General features: G+C 42.8%; 1 protein-coding gene across 2 annotated transcripts in view; it reads right to left on the bottom strand.

Annotated features, from left to right (window-relative positions):
• The window catches only part of ACBD6 (acyl-CoA binding domain containing 6), a 199204-nt gene extending 183424 nt beyond the window's left edge, over positions 1 to 15780 (bottom strand). The window contains exons 1-3 of one of the 2 annotated variants that reach the window (XM_062193827.1): positions 15518 to 15780; positions 11209 to 11273; positions 7343 to 7439 (exon numbers count right to left, since the gene is read on the bottom strand). In XM_062193827.1, coding sequence (XP_062049811.1) covers positions 7343 to 7439; positions 11209 to 11273; positions 15518 to 15715 — 360 coding nt within the window. In that variant the 5' untranslated portion in view covers positions 15716 to 15780. The remainder of the gene's footprint in view (positions 1 to 7342; positions 7440 to 11208; positions 11274 to 15517) is intronic. The other variant, XM_062193826.1, reaches the window with a different exon arrangement.
• Positions 15781 to 16192: the final 412 nt, after the last annotated feature.

The raw sequence follows: 16192 nt of genomic DNA, 5'->3' as shown, positions 1-16192 counted from the left end.
TATATAAGAGAAGGTTCTAGGAAACAAACACTGAAGTACTTTATGGTAAAGGGATGATGTCTACAACTTACCTCATGGGCTTAGAAAAAGATTCATACATGTGTGCATTCTATGTGTGTTTGTGTGTGTGCAAACACTGATAAAGTAAAACATAACAACCAGTGAATCTAGATAAAGGCTATATGGAATTCTTTGTACTACTCATGAAACCATTTTTTTTTTTTTGAAAGACAGGAATGGAGGAGGGAAGGAGAGAGACAGACAGAGATATCCCTAATGCTCACAACAGTAGGGACTGGACCACAGCTAAAACTGGGTGCCAGGAATTCAACCCAAGTTTATCGCATGGATGTCAGGGATCCAAATACTTGAGTTACTAACCGTTGCTTCCCAGGGTATGTATTAGCAAGAAGCCAGAATATGGACCAGAGCCAGAACTCAAATAAAGGCACTCTGATATGGAATCTAAGTAGTGTATTAACCACCATATCAAATGGTCATTCTTACTCTTGAAACTTTTGGAAAACCCTATCAAAATAAAAATCAACATGCTCCAAAATAGCAGACATATAAAACAATTGCCTTGATTATATGAGGGTACTTCAAAACTTCATGGAAGGGGCCGGTGCTGTGGCATAGTGGGTAAAGCTGCCGCTTACAGTGCCAGCATCCCATATGGGTGCCAGCTTTGAGTCCCAGCTGCTCTACTTCCAATCCAGCTCTCTGCACTGGCCTGGGAAAGCAGTAGAAGATGGCCCAAGTCCTTGGGCCCCTGTACCTGCATGGGAGACCCAGAAGAAGCTCTTGGTTCCTGGCTCCATTGTGGCCATTTGGAGAGTGAACCAATGGAAGGAAGACCTTTCTCTCTCTCCCACTCCCTCTGCTTCTCTGTAACTCTGCCTTTCAAATAAATAAGTAAATCTCTTAAAAAACAAAAACAAAACAAAACAAAAAAACCATTACTCATTTTGTACATCAAGGCACCATGTAACTGGCTCTCCTTCTCTCTCTGTGTAACTGTGACTTTCAAGTAAAATAAATAAATCTTTAAAAAAATATTACTTTTACTTGAATTTTGATAGTCTACACAACTGTAAGTTTACATGTTATATATTTTCCAACATTTTTAGCTAGTTTTATGTAAGTTACTAAACCTCTCTGAAATTGTTCATTTAAAAAATGCAAACAATAATTAAGATTTTTGTGAGGACTCCAAAAGACAATACATAAACAAAACACATTCAGAATGAGTGTTCTTACTTCACTTTTTAGAAACAACTATCAAAAGAAAACTATTTTTATTTAAATTTTTAAATTTATATAAATGGAACAAATTTCACTTATCTCATACATAGGTTTTAAGTACATAATGACACCTCTCACCCCATCCTTCCTCCACCCCCACTCCCACCCTTCCTCCTACTTCCTTTCTTATTTTTCTTTTAATTTTTGCGACAATATGCTTTTTTTTTCTTTGAGAACAAGTTTTATCATTAATCAAAGAAGCACCTAAGGAAACAGGTAATGGAGTTGGGCACTTAGGCTAATCTAAAACTTATGGGACATAAGAATATCCTTCACTTAATATACCAAAACTAAGTAAATCTTTGAGAAAAGTATTACCATTAACTCTCATAATACCACTCTTTGAGGACAGAGGTCCTGTATGGGAAGTTAGTGCACAGTGACTCCTGTTGTTAATTTAACAATTAACACTCTTTTTTTTTTTTTTTTTTTTTTTGACAGGCAGAGTGGATAGTGAGAGAGAGAGAGACAGAGAGAAAGGTCTTCCTTTGCCGTTGGTTCACCCTCCAATGGCCGCCGCGTCGTGCTGATCCGAAGCCAGGAGCCAGGTGCTTCTCCTGGTCTCCCATGCGGGTGCAGGGCCCAAGCACTTGGGCCATCCTCCACTGCACTCCTGGGCCATAGCAGAGAGCTGGCCTGGAAGAGGGACAACCGTGATAGAATCCGGCGCCCTAACCGAGATTAGAACCAGGTGTGCCGGTGCTGCAAGGCGGAGGATTAGCCTGTTAAGCCACGGCGCCGGCCAATTAGCACTCTTACATATGACGCCAGTGATCACCCGAGGCTCTTGACATGAGCTGCCTAGGCTATGGAAGCTTAAGAAAAGTATTCTTTAACCGAAAAGATGATGAACAGAATGCCTTATCTCTTCCAATATTGAGGTTATAATCTACTTCTTACCAATTTAAAAAACAAAGCTATGAATCAAAGGGATGAACTCAAGAATATTTAAACATCAAAATGTAAATGAAATAAAATTTATTTTCCAATTAATTTTAATGTTAAATATTTTTAAAATGTATTAAAGAATGTTATAATATTTATGTGTTAAACAAGATATTATTATTTATAACTAAGTCATTAAAAAATGAAAGTACCTTTAGTTCTGTTTCGTTTACTCAAGTGCATGTACAATAGGTAAAATTCAGATATTTCTAAAAAGCATCCTTTGGGCTTCCATCAGGAAGAACTACCTAACCACATGGGATCTGTGAGCATTTTAGGGCACACTAATTTTACTGAGTAATTAAGATACTGCAGGTAGGAAATCATAAGTTCTGTCATTTATCAGAATTTATAAACCAAAATGTCTAAACTAAAATAGGCAAGGCTTTAGAAACAGCCAAGCATGAACCAATGACTGGTCCTGAAAAGCACTCTACCTAAAGCTTTTCCCAGTCAAGTTTTGCTTCATTTTTTAAACCCTATGTCACATTTATTTAGGTTGACTTCTGCTCAGAGGGTACCTGTTTTGACTAATGAATTTCAGATTTTAATGAATTTCAGATCTTAATGATACACACATTAAATTTTTTTCCATTTTAAAGATAAACAGAGAGAAACAGAGATCTTCCATCTGCTGGTTCATTCCCCAAATGTCCTTAACAGTAATCCAAAAGCCCAGAATTCAACATGGGTCTCCCACATAGGTACCAAGGACCCAAAATCTTGCATTACTACCTGCTGTCTCCCTGGGTGTGCATCAACAGGAAGCTGGAATCTAAGACGGAGCCGAGACTTGAACTCAGGCACTCAGATACGGGATGTGGGCATCCTAAGCAGCAGCTTAACCACCGCACCAAACACCTGCCCCTGTGATATAAAACTTGTGGGCATACTTGGAGTTCCATGAAAGAAAATAAAATGAAAATTTTCTGAGAATGAATACTAATACACATCAAAAATAATGGGATGGGGGGAGGCCGGTGCTGTGCTGTAGTGATAAAACCACTGCCTGCAGGGCCGGCATCCCATACGGGAGCCGGTTCAAGACCCGGCTGCTCTACTTCCGACCTAGCTCTCTGCTATGGCCTGGGAAAGCAGAAGACAGCCCAAGTCCTTGGGCCCCTACACCTGCATGGGAGACCCAGAGGAATTCCTGGCTCCTGGCTTCAGATCGACCCAGTTCCAGCCATTGAGGCCATCCGGGGAGTGAACCAGTGGATGAAAGAATTCTTTCCCTGTCTCTGCCTCTGCCTGTCTATAACCCTACCTTTCAAATAAATAAATATATCTTAAAAAAAAAAAAAAAGAATTTGTAGTTTTAACAACTTAAAAAAAATATATGAAATTGTTCAATGACTTCCAAAAGACAATCACATCATAAAAGATATCCTAAGTTGATTATCTTGTCCCCTTTGGGTTCTTAAGATATGCTTTTATATGTTTAAGGCTCCTAACTATGCTGAGATTTTTAAGATTCCATGATGGGGCTTGAGCTGTGGCATAGTGAGTAAAGCCACTGCCTGCGATGCTGGCATCCCATATGGACACCAGTTTGAGTCCCATCTCCTCTATTTCTAATCCAGCTCTCTGCTAATATACCTATGAAAGCAGCAGAGGATGGCCCAAGTGCTTGGGCCCCTGCACTCATGTGGGAGACTTGGAAGAAGGTCCTGGGTCCTGGCTTCAGATCAGCCCATCTCCAGCTGTTGTGACCATTTGGGGAATAAAACAGCAGATGTAAAAATCTCTCTTTGTTGGAGCCAGTCCTGTGGTGTAGTGGGGAAAGCCGTTGCCATATGGGAGCTGGTTTGAGTCTCAACTGCTCCACTTCTGATCCAACCCTCTGCTATGGCCTGGGAAAGCAGTGGAAGATGGCCTCTGCACCCACATGGGAGACCCGGAAGAAGCTGCTGACTACTGACTTTGGCCTGGCCCAGTTCTAGCCATTGCAGCCATTTGGAAGTGAAGCAGCAGATAGATGATCCCTCTCACTCTCTCTCTCTGACTTACAAATAAATAAATCTTTAAAAATAAATAAATAAATCTTAAAAAAAAAAAACAAAAAAAGACAGATAGACATGGATTAATATTTAAAAAAAAAAAAAAAAAAAGGTGGGGCGGGTTCAAGTCCCAGCTGCTCCACTTCTGATCCAGCTCCCTGCAAATGCACCTGGGAAAGCAGAAGAAGACAGCTCAAGTTGTACCCACATGGGAGACCCAGAAGAAGCTCCTAGTTCCTGGCTCCTGGCTTTGGATCAGCTCAGCTCTGGCTGGTGCAATCATCTGGGGAGTAAATCAGTGAATGGAAGGCCTCTCTCTGTCTCTACCTCTCTGTGTAATGCTGTCTTTCAAATAAATAAAAATAAAATCTTAAAAAAAAAAGCAGGTTCCATGATTGATGGAACAAAATTCCTTCCTACTGGTATCAACTATGGCTCCATGATTTAAAAAAATAGTTCATTTAGTGGTAATATATATTTTATAATAAAATTTTAGTAAAACACTGACAAATGATAAACTATTTATGTAAAAATCATGTTATAGCAGGAAAAACTAATTAGGAAATTCATAGTTCACAAAAGTACATATATTTTGTTGACACATTTGAGATTATCAAAAGTTTAAGGTACAGAACAGAATTCCCAGTCAGACTTGACACTCAGAACTAGATTATACACTGGATCCACTGATATTTTTGCTAATAAGGTGCATTTGAAATCATAGATTTGGTGCATTGTTTTATTGTATAACCAAGGGCTATTATTTTTACATCCAATAATTATTTCACAAATAGTTAAAATAACAGACATCTAGCTGAAAACACAATTCACATATACCTTTATCAAGATGATTAAAATAAAAAGCACTGGCAGCTTTGATTTCCACTTTCATGAATATATACAAGATAAATCTATATTTTACATTTAAAATTTGTATAAAAGTCCTGAAATATTTTTCAAGAAAAATTCTGATTTTAAAACTTCATTTTAAAAAAGAGGTACCATATTGAACTGCTGCACCACTTATATTATAAATGAAATTTAGATTTATATATATAACATTATTTTGCCATTCTAGAGTCTAATTTATAAAACTCACACAATGCTAAAGCTGGGAAGTCATTAAAACATAATGGTACCAGCCAGCACCATGGCTCTCTTGGCTAATCCTCCACCTGCAGCGCCAGCACCCTGGGTGCTAGTCCCAGTTGGGGCACTGGTTCTGTCCTGGTTGTTCTTCTTCCAGTCCAGCCCTCGGCTGTGGCCCGGGAAAGCAGTGGAGGATGGTCCAAGTGCTTGGCCTCCTGCACCTGCATGGGAGACCAGGAGGAAGCACCTGGCTCCTGGCTTCAGATCAACGCTGTGCACCCACCACAGCGCGCCGGCTGCAGCAGCCATTTGAGGGGTGAACCAATGGAAAAGGAAGACCTTTCTCTTTGTCTCTCTCTCTAACTCTGCCTGTCAAAAACAAACAAACAAACAAAAAAAACACATAGTGGTACCTAAGTTGATGAACTTCAGTGAATTCAACAAAACATATTTTGTACTACACAATGCTTGGCAGTCAGTCAATAGTTTACTGAGAATATGTTTAGTGGTAATGTTTTGAATAAAATACACTGAAGTATTTTGAGTCATGTCATCTGCATTTCATCAAGACTTTACTACTTCATATATTTTACCATATAGCACCTGAGATACTTTATTATAAAACATATATTATGAAAATGTTTGGCCTAAATATTGATGAAAATAATTCAATCTGCACTTTTTTTTTTTTTTTTTTTTTGACAGCCAGAGTTAGACAGTGAGAAAAAGAGACAGAAAGAAAGGTCTTCCAGCCAGCGCTGTGGCTCAATAGGCTAATCCTCCACCTAGCGGAGCCGGCACATTGGGTTCTAGTCCCGATTGGGGTGCCGGATTCTGTCCCGGTTGCCCCTCTTCCAGGCCAGCTCTCTGCTGTGGCCCGGGAGTGCAGTGGAGGATGGCCCAAGTGCTTGGGCCCTGCACCCGCATGGGAGACCAGGAGAAGCACCTGGCTCCTGCCTTCAGATCAGCGCGGTGCGCCAGCCGCAGTGCGCTGGCCACGGCGGCCATTAGAGGGTGAACCAACGGCAAAAGGAAGACCTTTCTCTCTGTCTCTCTCTCTCACTGTCCACTCTGCCTGTCAAAAAGTAAAAAAAAAAAAAAGAAAGGTCTTCCTTTTCCGTTGGTTCACCCTCCCAAATGGCTGCTGCGGCTGGCACAGCTGCGCCGATCCAAAGCCAGGAGCCTGGTGCTTCCCCCTGGTCTCCCATGCGGTGCAGGGCCCAAGCACTTGGGCCATCCTCCACTGCACTCCCAGGCCACAGCAGAGAGCTGGGCTGGAAGAGGAGCAACCGGGATACAACCTGGCGCCCCAACCAGGACTAGCACCCGGGGTGCCGGCGCCGCAGGCAGAGGATTAGCCAAGTGAGCCGTGGCGCCAGCCCAATCTGCGCTTTTAACAAGCTGTGGTAGAGCCTCTATTGCATTGAAAGACCTGTTAGCCACGTTTTAAAGAAGATTTTTAAATAGATTAGCACCCTCTTTAGTAAGTTCTTTCTAGATGTTCTCCAATAAGTATAACAGAAAAACAAGGTATACTTAACTACACAATAGCCAATGCTTCCAAATTCCAAAGTAATCTCTTCTTCCACTAGACTCCTTGCCATGTGCATTATTATTTTACAGTACTAAGCATCTATTGGTATATTTTATTGTCTCTGTAATTCATGTTCATAATGACAGAAATCATGTCTTATTCATCTTTTATCCCTGTCAATAAGTACATTGTACTTGCACAGAAGGTGCTCATAAAAAACCTGACAAACTTTCTCTTCCCAAGATTACAATGACGATCTCAAACTCTTTCAAACTCTGAAATGAACTGAGTTCATGCGTTTGTTTATTTTTAAGCAATAGTATATTAGGTAAATATGAAAACAACTGCATAATCTTTTGAGAAAGTAAAACTCAAGAATGTTACTTCAGCCTATGTTTCCTTTTAAACATATATTTGAGAGAAAGAAAGTAAGTTTTGGGGAAGTGTTAGTAACAATTATTAATCTTACCTGAGGATGCCAACCTGGGTCTAACTGTTTAACTACTGCAATATATTCCTGCATTGCTTGACTGGGGCTTGAATCTCCAAGAGCCTTCCATGCTTCCCTACAGCACAGAATATGCAAAATGAGCAGTCATTAAGTATGCGAATAGTACAAACAACATGCTTCTCATTCGTAAACACCTGCACACACATTTCAAGGTCTGGGGATGGGCTGTGACGATGAGCTACGCAGGGAGGAGGAGCGGAGGAGCTTCGCTTCTGCACTGACGTCTGCAGCGTTAGAGTCTACTACCTACCTAAGGGGCCTCTGTAGATGTTCTTTCCTAACCACCTTCCCCTGGGGAATTTTAGTAACACAGATATACTACTTATCTGTCGGGTTTTGGAAGACTACAGACCACTGTGATGTAAGATTTTGTCATACCCCAAACCCCAACTTTCACCCTTGTTGAGAGAATGTACGATCTACAGACAAACAGAGATAGTTCCTAAGTTATGAATTAACTGCGCTCAGGGCATTTTGGTAGAACAGAAACCATCATCACGTAAGAAACAACATTCCGAGGGAGATCTTCAAACGTCAGAAATCCACCCTCCCCTTTGGCTGTCACCTCTTCTATAACAACTAGTACTCAATCATGAGGCCTCAGTGAAGGACTTCAAAACCAAGGGACAATGGGACAGAAATGAGGACCACACCACGAGTAACATTTCAGCCCTGAGCCCCCTTCTCGGTCATCCCTTTCTTTTTTTCTGCAGGCTGCCAGGATAGGTCTCCTTGGCTTTCCCTGCTGATCTTTTCTTTTTATTTTTTTCTTTATTTATTTTTAATTTTTTTGACAGGCAGAGTGGATAATGAGAGAGAGAGAGAGAGAGACAGAGAGAAAGGTCTTCCTTTGCTGTTGGTTCACCCTCCAATGGCCGCTGCGGCCGGCGCACCGCGCTGATCCGAACCCAGGAGCCAGGTGCTTCTCCTGGTCTCCCATGGGGTGCAGGGCCCAAGCACTTGGGCCATCCTCCACTGCACTCCCAGGCCACAGCAGAGAGCTGGCCTGGAAGAGGGGCGACCGGGACAGAATCCGGCGCCCCGACCGGGACTAGAACCTAGTGAGCCGCGGCGCCGGCCCTGCTGATCTTTTCTATGATCTACCAGAGTTTCTCTATTTTCCTGATCCACTGTAACACAGAACTTAGCCACACAGATTTTCACTAACTTCCTGAATGAATACAACATCTTTCTGAGGTCTTCTAAATTTATTTTTACTGAATCTCTTGAGTTACTTGTATCAATCGTAACAATTCAACTCCACGTTTATCGGCTTATCGAAAACTCAGGAAATTTACCATCAATACTTTAACACAGAGACTATACATTCAGAATTCCTTAATCATTCCAGCAATCTTTTATGACTCTTCTCAGACCATGAGCTACACAAGATTCACACACAGCACTGAGTTTCATATACCTTTAGCTTTCTGTCTTCCAGATTGATTTTTAGGTGGTTTCTTCATACAATATCCCTCAATTTGAATTTCTCTGTTTACCCATTTACACCATACTCTCACCAAAAATGATTAATCGTAATTAGAATCAGGTTAAGTATTTCACCAAGAGCAATGCAGAGTGAGGCCAGTGTTGTGGCATGGTGGGTAATGCTGCTGCCTGCAACACCGGCATCTCATATGGGTGCCAGTTTGTGAACCAGCTGCTCCACTTCTGATCCAGCTCCCTGCCTAGGAAAAAGCAGCAGAGGATGGCCCAAGTGTTGGGCCCCTGCCACCCAGTGGGAGACCTGGATAAAGCTCCTGACTACTGGATTTGGCCTGGTTCATCCCTGGCCATTGTGGCCATCTGAGGAGTAAACAAGTGGATGCAAGATCTCTCTCTCCCTCTCTCTAACTCTTCAATAAACATATCATAAAGAAAAAAAATACAGAAATGACATGTGCTCTACAATGCATGACACTGGGGTTACATTATGTCAGTTGTTTTTATCACCAGTAAGACTGACTAGGTAAGGTGAATATCTGCCAGTTTTTTCCTTCATAATAACCTGGGTCAGACTGTACAAATATTACCTTTCCCCAACAGTTTTTCAACTAATGTTTTTGCATTGATAAATTCTTGTCTGAATTCATTATTACTATAATGGCTATAAAATATAAACGTTTTTAAATTGTTAAAAACAATAGAGAAACAAGTCAAGCATGGGGAAACAAATAATGGTGAAGTTATAAAATTTCATAAACTGAAACAAGTAAATTACAATACAAGTTATACCAGATAGCCTCTAGAACAGTAATAAAATGCCAGTCAGAGAATTATCATCAGCAGAGAATGCAAATAGAAGCCTTGCTTTCCTCAGTGGGAATGTCCTATACAAAAAAAAAGTCCGCTGAACTAAACATGACGGTTGGCTACAAAGTACTGCTGGCAACAGTTTGCAGACAGGCCATTTATCCAGTCCTGTGTAGGACTGCTTTAGAACCTGAAGTCAGAATTCAACTTTTAGCATTTCCTCTCTCTACAACCATCCTTGTGAAAACAACTCTACCCAGTAACTTTTTTAATATACATTTTTACTTACTTACTTTTATTTTTGTTTGAAAGGCCGAGAAACACAGGGAAAGCACTTCCATTTACTGATTTAACCTCCAAATGCCCAAAATAGCCAGATGGAGGCCAGGTGGAAGCCAGAAAACTGAAATCTGGGCCTCCCACGTGGGTGACAAGAACCCAAGTACTTGGCCATCACTCCCACGTGGGATGTGGGCATCCCAAGCACATTTCTGTTGCACCAGATTCCTGCCCCCATACACTTCTGTAACTCCAGGGCTGATGCTGCAACGTCTTTCCTTTTAAAACTAAGCTTCCTTATTGTATGCAATTCCTCATTTTTCACTCAGAAGAGATGAGAAAAGATAAGGCCTTATAAATAAGAGGGACTTTCTGAATAATCTTTTAAAAATTGGGAGGGTATAATCTTTCCTATGAATTCAGAGAAGTGGATTCAGCATTTTGTCTTGGTTTTTGCTCCCTTTCTTTCCCAGAGATTAATTTAATATACACACTTCTTTACTGTGGTGTGAGTCCAAGGGACAGAAAAATACAAGACAAAGACACACGGAGCAGGGAGGAGAAGAGTAAAACACGGGGCTCACCCTGCTCTTCTCCTTTACCATTTTCCTGACCTTCTACCCAAGGGGAAAGACCCGTCAGGAAAGGAAAACCTCAAGCAATAGCTCTTACGGTTACATCTCTTCCATATTCATAGGTAAGGAATGTCTGTCTGTTGTGAACTATTTATACACCAACATCAACGCAAAGGAATCCTTTGACGACTTAGCTGAAATCAGATTCTTATAATCCCCTCTCCCGACTGCCTGTTGTTAGCAGTCTTCAGCAGAGAGATTAATATGAAAGTAATTCTTTAATCTGCTCACTACTTTCTAATTCCTACAAACTAAATCGGGGCTGGCGCTGTGGCACAGTGGGTTAGGCCAGACTGCAAAGCTAGCACGCCACATCAAAGTGCTGCTTTGAGTCCCATTCCTCTGCTTCTGGCCCAGCTTCCAGCAAATGCTGGGAAAGCAGCAGAAGATGACCCAAGTACTTGGGTCCTTGCCACTAATGTGGGAGACCTGGATGGAGTTCCCGGCTCTTGATGTTGGCCTGGCCCAGCCCTGGCTATTGTAGGCATTTGGGAAGTGAACCAGCAGACAGAAGATACCTCTCTATCAACCTCTCTCTCAATCCCTGTCTCTGACACTCTGTCTTTCCAATAAATAACTTTTTAAAAGAAACAATTTTAAAAAGGAAACATCTAAATCATTTCCATAGCTGCATTAAAGAATCGGGGAATTTCTTACCATTTTTGCTTTCCTTCAAAATCAAAAAAGCTTGGTTTAGGAGTATTGCAATTTCCAACTTTGACCTAAACAAGGAAGGAAAAAATCAAAAGCTTATTTTTCAAAGAAATATCTGAGAAATTGTTTCAAGTATATCAAATATATTTAGTAACAATAGGTTAGAAAATAGTTTAAAATATTGACATTTCCATAGAGTTAACAAAATTTAACATTCATTGCAAAAGCAAACAAAAACTCAAACATATCAAACTTCAAACACAAGCTGCTTTAGTTTACTACATAAAACAACTGTATTGCAGAAAAAATGAGTGACAAATAATTGCATTCCTAAATTACACTTAATTATATAAGACAAATTACAGATTTAGTTTGTGTAATCTTTATTATCATTTATAACACAGAACTTTTAAAGATGAAATTAACAGCTTTTAAAGTTCAGCTTATCAGAATTCATAATACTGGTTTCTTTTACACTGATTAGAACATTATTAAAATTTTATCTCTTTCAAATAAAAAGTACTATTTTTAAAAATGTCCTATTATGAAACTCATTGATACAAATTTAGATGCTTAAAGCCATGCAAAAAAGCCTCAGGGGTTTTCAATAACAATATTAATTCCATCCGTCCCACAATAATCTTCTCTTGTTTGTGGCCACAGAAGTGCAGAACTCACTACACAGCCTCTGATTCCCACTTCCAGAAGTTATCTCCCTTACGAATTTTTAGGCATCCACTCTATGTACCTCTTATGGCATTTTCTATTTTTTCTACCTTGTGACATGAAGTTTTGGATCAGAAGTGGAACAGTCAGGACTTAAACTGGCACCCATAGGGAAAACCAGTGTCACAGGTGGAAGCTTAACCCAGTATGGTACAGCGCTGCCCCCATAAATCTCTTTAATGTCTGGTTTAGTAGAATGCAGTTGTATTTTCATATCAGTTCTACATCTAATCTATTGTTATATGTTGCTTTGTTTCAAATAAAGGAAGAAAACTCAGTTTCACATAGGTTATTACAAAAGCATTTTCAGATAACTGTCGATATTCTTTTTTGATAATATGTCAATACTCAACAAGTGGTAGTTTTTTAAGGTTAGGTGCAATGCAGAATCTGAACTTCTATCAATGGACTTTTCACACTGTTACACTGGAAACCACTGGCCTGACCTGTATTTTGAATGGATCTTTTACCCACGCAATTTGTAACACCACCCAGAAATATTTAGAAAATACGGTTTAGTGGCTTCTATAGATTTTCAAAATGCTGACAAACTGCATTATACAATAGCAAAAGTCCATGTCCACTGTTGTTACTACTGGGAGCTGGCAAGCTCATGATGCAGACAACAGATTTTCCAAACCTCTGATTTTCAGATGAAGGCTCCAGCCTTTATCATTGGAAACTCAGAAACTAATTTTAGTTGTTGTTCTTGAAGTGATAAGCTTATTTCATTCATTTTCATGGAACCATCTGCCAAATACCCAAATTTAAGCATAATTTATTTGTGAGTTTTCCTGTTAAGCAAAAATAATGTTCTATGGAAAAAAGTGGATAGTTCAGTTTGCAACTCGGAGATTACCTGAGTTTTTCCTCAAAAGAGCCAACACAATTCAGTATGCGGCAGAAGTGCCTTGTGTGTTCCTCATATTTCATAATATCCATTATTAAAGATGTATTAGTAAAGGGTTACTACTGAACCAATTTCTTCTGCTTCATCAAATACATTTTTAAGTGAAACTGGCATTTACTATTGTTACTCAATACATGATGGTTAAACAATATTAATACAGTTTGCTACCACTGCCTTGATTCATGCTAAGACCCTAGCAGTTTTACCCAAGATGACAGCCCAGAAAAAAAGGCAAACAGTGTCTCCATATTATTACGAAAACTGTTTTGACCTTATGGACCCCCAGTTTCGGGATTCACAGGGATCCACGGAATTTCTGCCTTCAGGGATGGCTGAGCTATAAAACAGAAGTAGCCGAGGCTCCTGGACGACCTCAGAAAGCAGTCACCCACCACCTGAGATCACCCACCTCCACAGCACGTGAAATGAAATGAAGGTCAGCAGCTGACCCTAAATCCAGACACAGAAACTTCTGTCATTCTCAAATTCAAAGAACAGTTTCAGATCCTGAAAAGACTGGGAAAATACAACTACAAGATTCTAGGACACTAAAATGAACAGCTATGAAACAGAGGCATACCGCGTACCACTCTAACAGAGCATCTCACCTCTGATGCTCTCGGATTTACATTTACAAATAACAGGTACACACAGATGAGATATAGCCAGTGCCCTTGAAACAACAATCTCACCAGAGGCAGCCAGCGGCAGATGCCAATGAATCAAGTGTATCCAGGCTAAAGTAGGAGGGCATGCTGAGTACCCTAAAGGCTCTGTAAAATGAAGCCCACAGGAATTTGAAATTTTCAAATAAATAAATCTTAAAAAAAAAAAACAAAAACAAAACAGGAGTCTCTGCCACTCTCCCTTTCATATAAATAAACTAACTTAACATGGGGGCAGGAGGCAGCATTGTGGTGCAGCAGGTCAAACCCATAACGGAATGCTCATGCTCAAGTCCCACCACTGCTTCCAATCCTGCTTTCTGCTGATGCACACCCTGGGATGCAGCAAACCATGGCTCAAGTACTTGGGTCCCTGCAAGCCACGCCAGATGGAGCTTCCGGTGCCCAGCCTGGCCCAGCCCCAGGACTGCTGCCGTTTGGGGAAGAGAACAATCAGTCTGTGTCTGTCTCTCTCTTTCCCAGTCTTTCAATTAGATAAACTTAAAAAGAAAAGAAAAATACAGGGAACCCCCCCGCACACACACACACACAAACAACTATTTTTTTTTAACAATTAGAGGGGAGGGGCCGGCACTGTGGAGCAGCAGGTTAAAGCCCTGGCCTGAAGCGCTGGCATCCCATATGGGTACCGGTTCTAGTCCTGGCTGCTCCTCTTCTGATCCAGCTTTCTGCTGTGGCCTGGGAAAGCAGTGAAAGATGGCCCAAGTCCTTGGGCCCCTGCAGCCGCGTGGGAGACCGGGAAAAAGCTCCTGGCTCCTGGCACAGTTTCAGCCGTTGTGGCCATCTGGGGAGTGAACCAGCGGATGGAAGACCTCTCTGTCTCTCCTCTCTCTGAAACTCTGTCTTTCAAATAAATAAAATAAATCTTTTTAAAAAAACAATTAGAGGGGAAAAGATGCAAATATAATCTAGAATTTCATTTCCTCCAGTGTCCCAAAGAGTTGGAGTTTTCCTGAACTATTTAACACCTATCTTGCCAGTAAAGTTTCAGCTGTTTATATCTAGAGACTCCTCAAGTACTTAGTAAGGCTCCTAAGGGCAAATGTTATGGAGCTTTTGCTTCTTCCAACCTCTATAGGTATAACATCAAGTTTTTTACACATAAAAAATGTGGAACAAATATTTGTTGATTGTGATGAAAACTGTTTTTCCTTCTGGTACCTACCCAATGACTGAAAGATAAACATGTCTTGTGTGACTATCTCAGACATTTCCATTATTTCCAGGTAAAGTTCAGAGCCTTGGACAGAGCCAGAAGCTACACCTGGTTCTGACCGAAGTATGTGCCTGACCTGAGACAATCTGCCTACTTCCCTTGGGCTTAGGTTTTCTTTTTTGTAGAAGAAGGGGGTTACTTGTGAGAGACCTGGATGAAGCTCCTGGCTCCGGGTTTTGGGCTTTGGATCGGAGAGTGAACCGGGTTCCGGGCTTCGGATCCGCCCAGCTCCGGCTGTTGAGGCCATTTGGGGAGTGAACCAGCAGATGGAAGACCCCCCTCTGTAACTCTGCTTCCCAAATAAATCTTTTTTTAAAAGGCGGTGGTGGTATTTCACCTGGTGTTCACTAGATCTGAAACTTTTTACGATTATGTAACAGAAACACACGGAGCCAAAATATAAGTCGGAGACAGTTAGGGTTTAACCAAATCGCCATGATAAAAGCAGTACTACTGTAGTCTGCATTGTGTCACCTTACTGATCACCACATTAACTCTCGTGGAGCTCAAAATCTGTAGAAACATTACCACAGTCCCTCGCTATGAGCAAATGAATGACACATCTGGTTTTTACCGCCCTCGTTTTTGCACAGGTTCGGGGGCTTCAGTAAAGCGCAAAGTCACGGAGGTAAGTCGCGGGAAACAGAGTCCGGCTAACTGATTCCCAGGATAGCAGGTCCAGCGGTCCACCACCGCAGCACTCACGCACAGCTTCAGCCCAGCCAGCCTCCAAGCACGCACGTCGGGGACCCGCGCCCGTCCCCGCCGCCTTACCTGCTTGTACCTGGCGTACAGGTACAGGAGCTGCTCCCGGCTGGCCACCCGCAGCAGGCCTGGCAGGTGCGCGGCAGCCTGCTCGAACAGCTCGGCCAGGCCGCGGGGCGCCTCCGCAGCCGCGGGGTCGTCGCCGGAGCTCAGCTCGCCCCCGCTGTCTCCCGTGGTGGCTCCCGAGGGCAGGAGCGGGGAAGCCATGTCTGCCCGCGCGGGCCGGCCGCCGCCGGCTGGGCGACGCGCGCCCCTCAGGCGCCCCTCAGGCGCCCCTCAGGCTCCGCTCAGGCTCCCCTCAGGCTCCCCTCAGCCGCCTCACGCCCCGCGCTCCCGCGGCCTCCGCCCACTTCCAGCTCCCGGGGCGCGCACGCCAGGCGCGCGGCCCGCGTTCTCAGGCTTCCGCCACGGCGAGCGGCGCGCGGCGGGGCCGCAACCAAGGACGCCGGCCTGCGAGGCTGGGACGGGCTTGGGCCTGCCCGGCGCCGCCGGCGCTACAGGGGACGGCGGCGGACAGCGGGGCCGGGGTGCCGGCCGCCACGGCCTGCAGAACGCGGGGTCGGGCCGGGGACGCCGTCGGTTGGGCAGTGTAGCGGTGTGAGCAGCACCGCGGGAAACCGGAGCCCGGCACCAAAGTTCCGCCGGCCCCCGGCGGGTGCGCTTCCGGCGGGGAGGCGCCCCTCT

The sequence above is a fragment of the Lepus europaeus genome, chromosome 5 (genome assembly GCF_033115175.1).
Source record: "Lepus europaeus isolate LE1 chromosome 5, mLepTim1.pri, whole genome shotgun sequence".
NCBI classification, from domain to species: Eukaryota; Metazoa; Chordata; class Mammalia; order Lagomorpha; family Leporidae; genus Lepus; species Lepus europaeus.
This window is presented reverse-complemented; position numbering and strand designations above follow the sequence as displayed.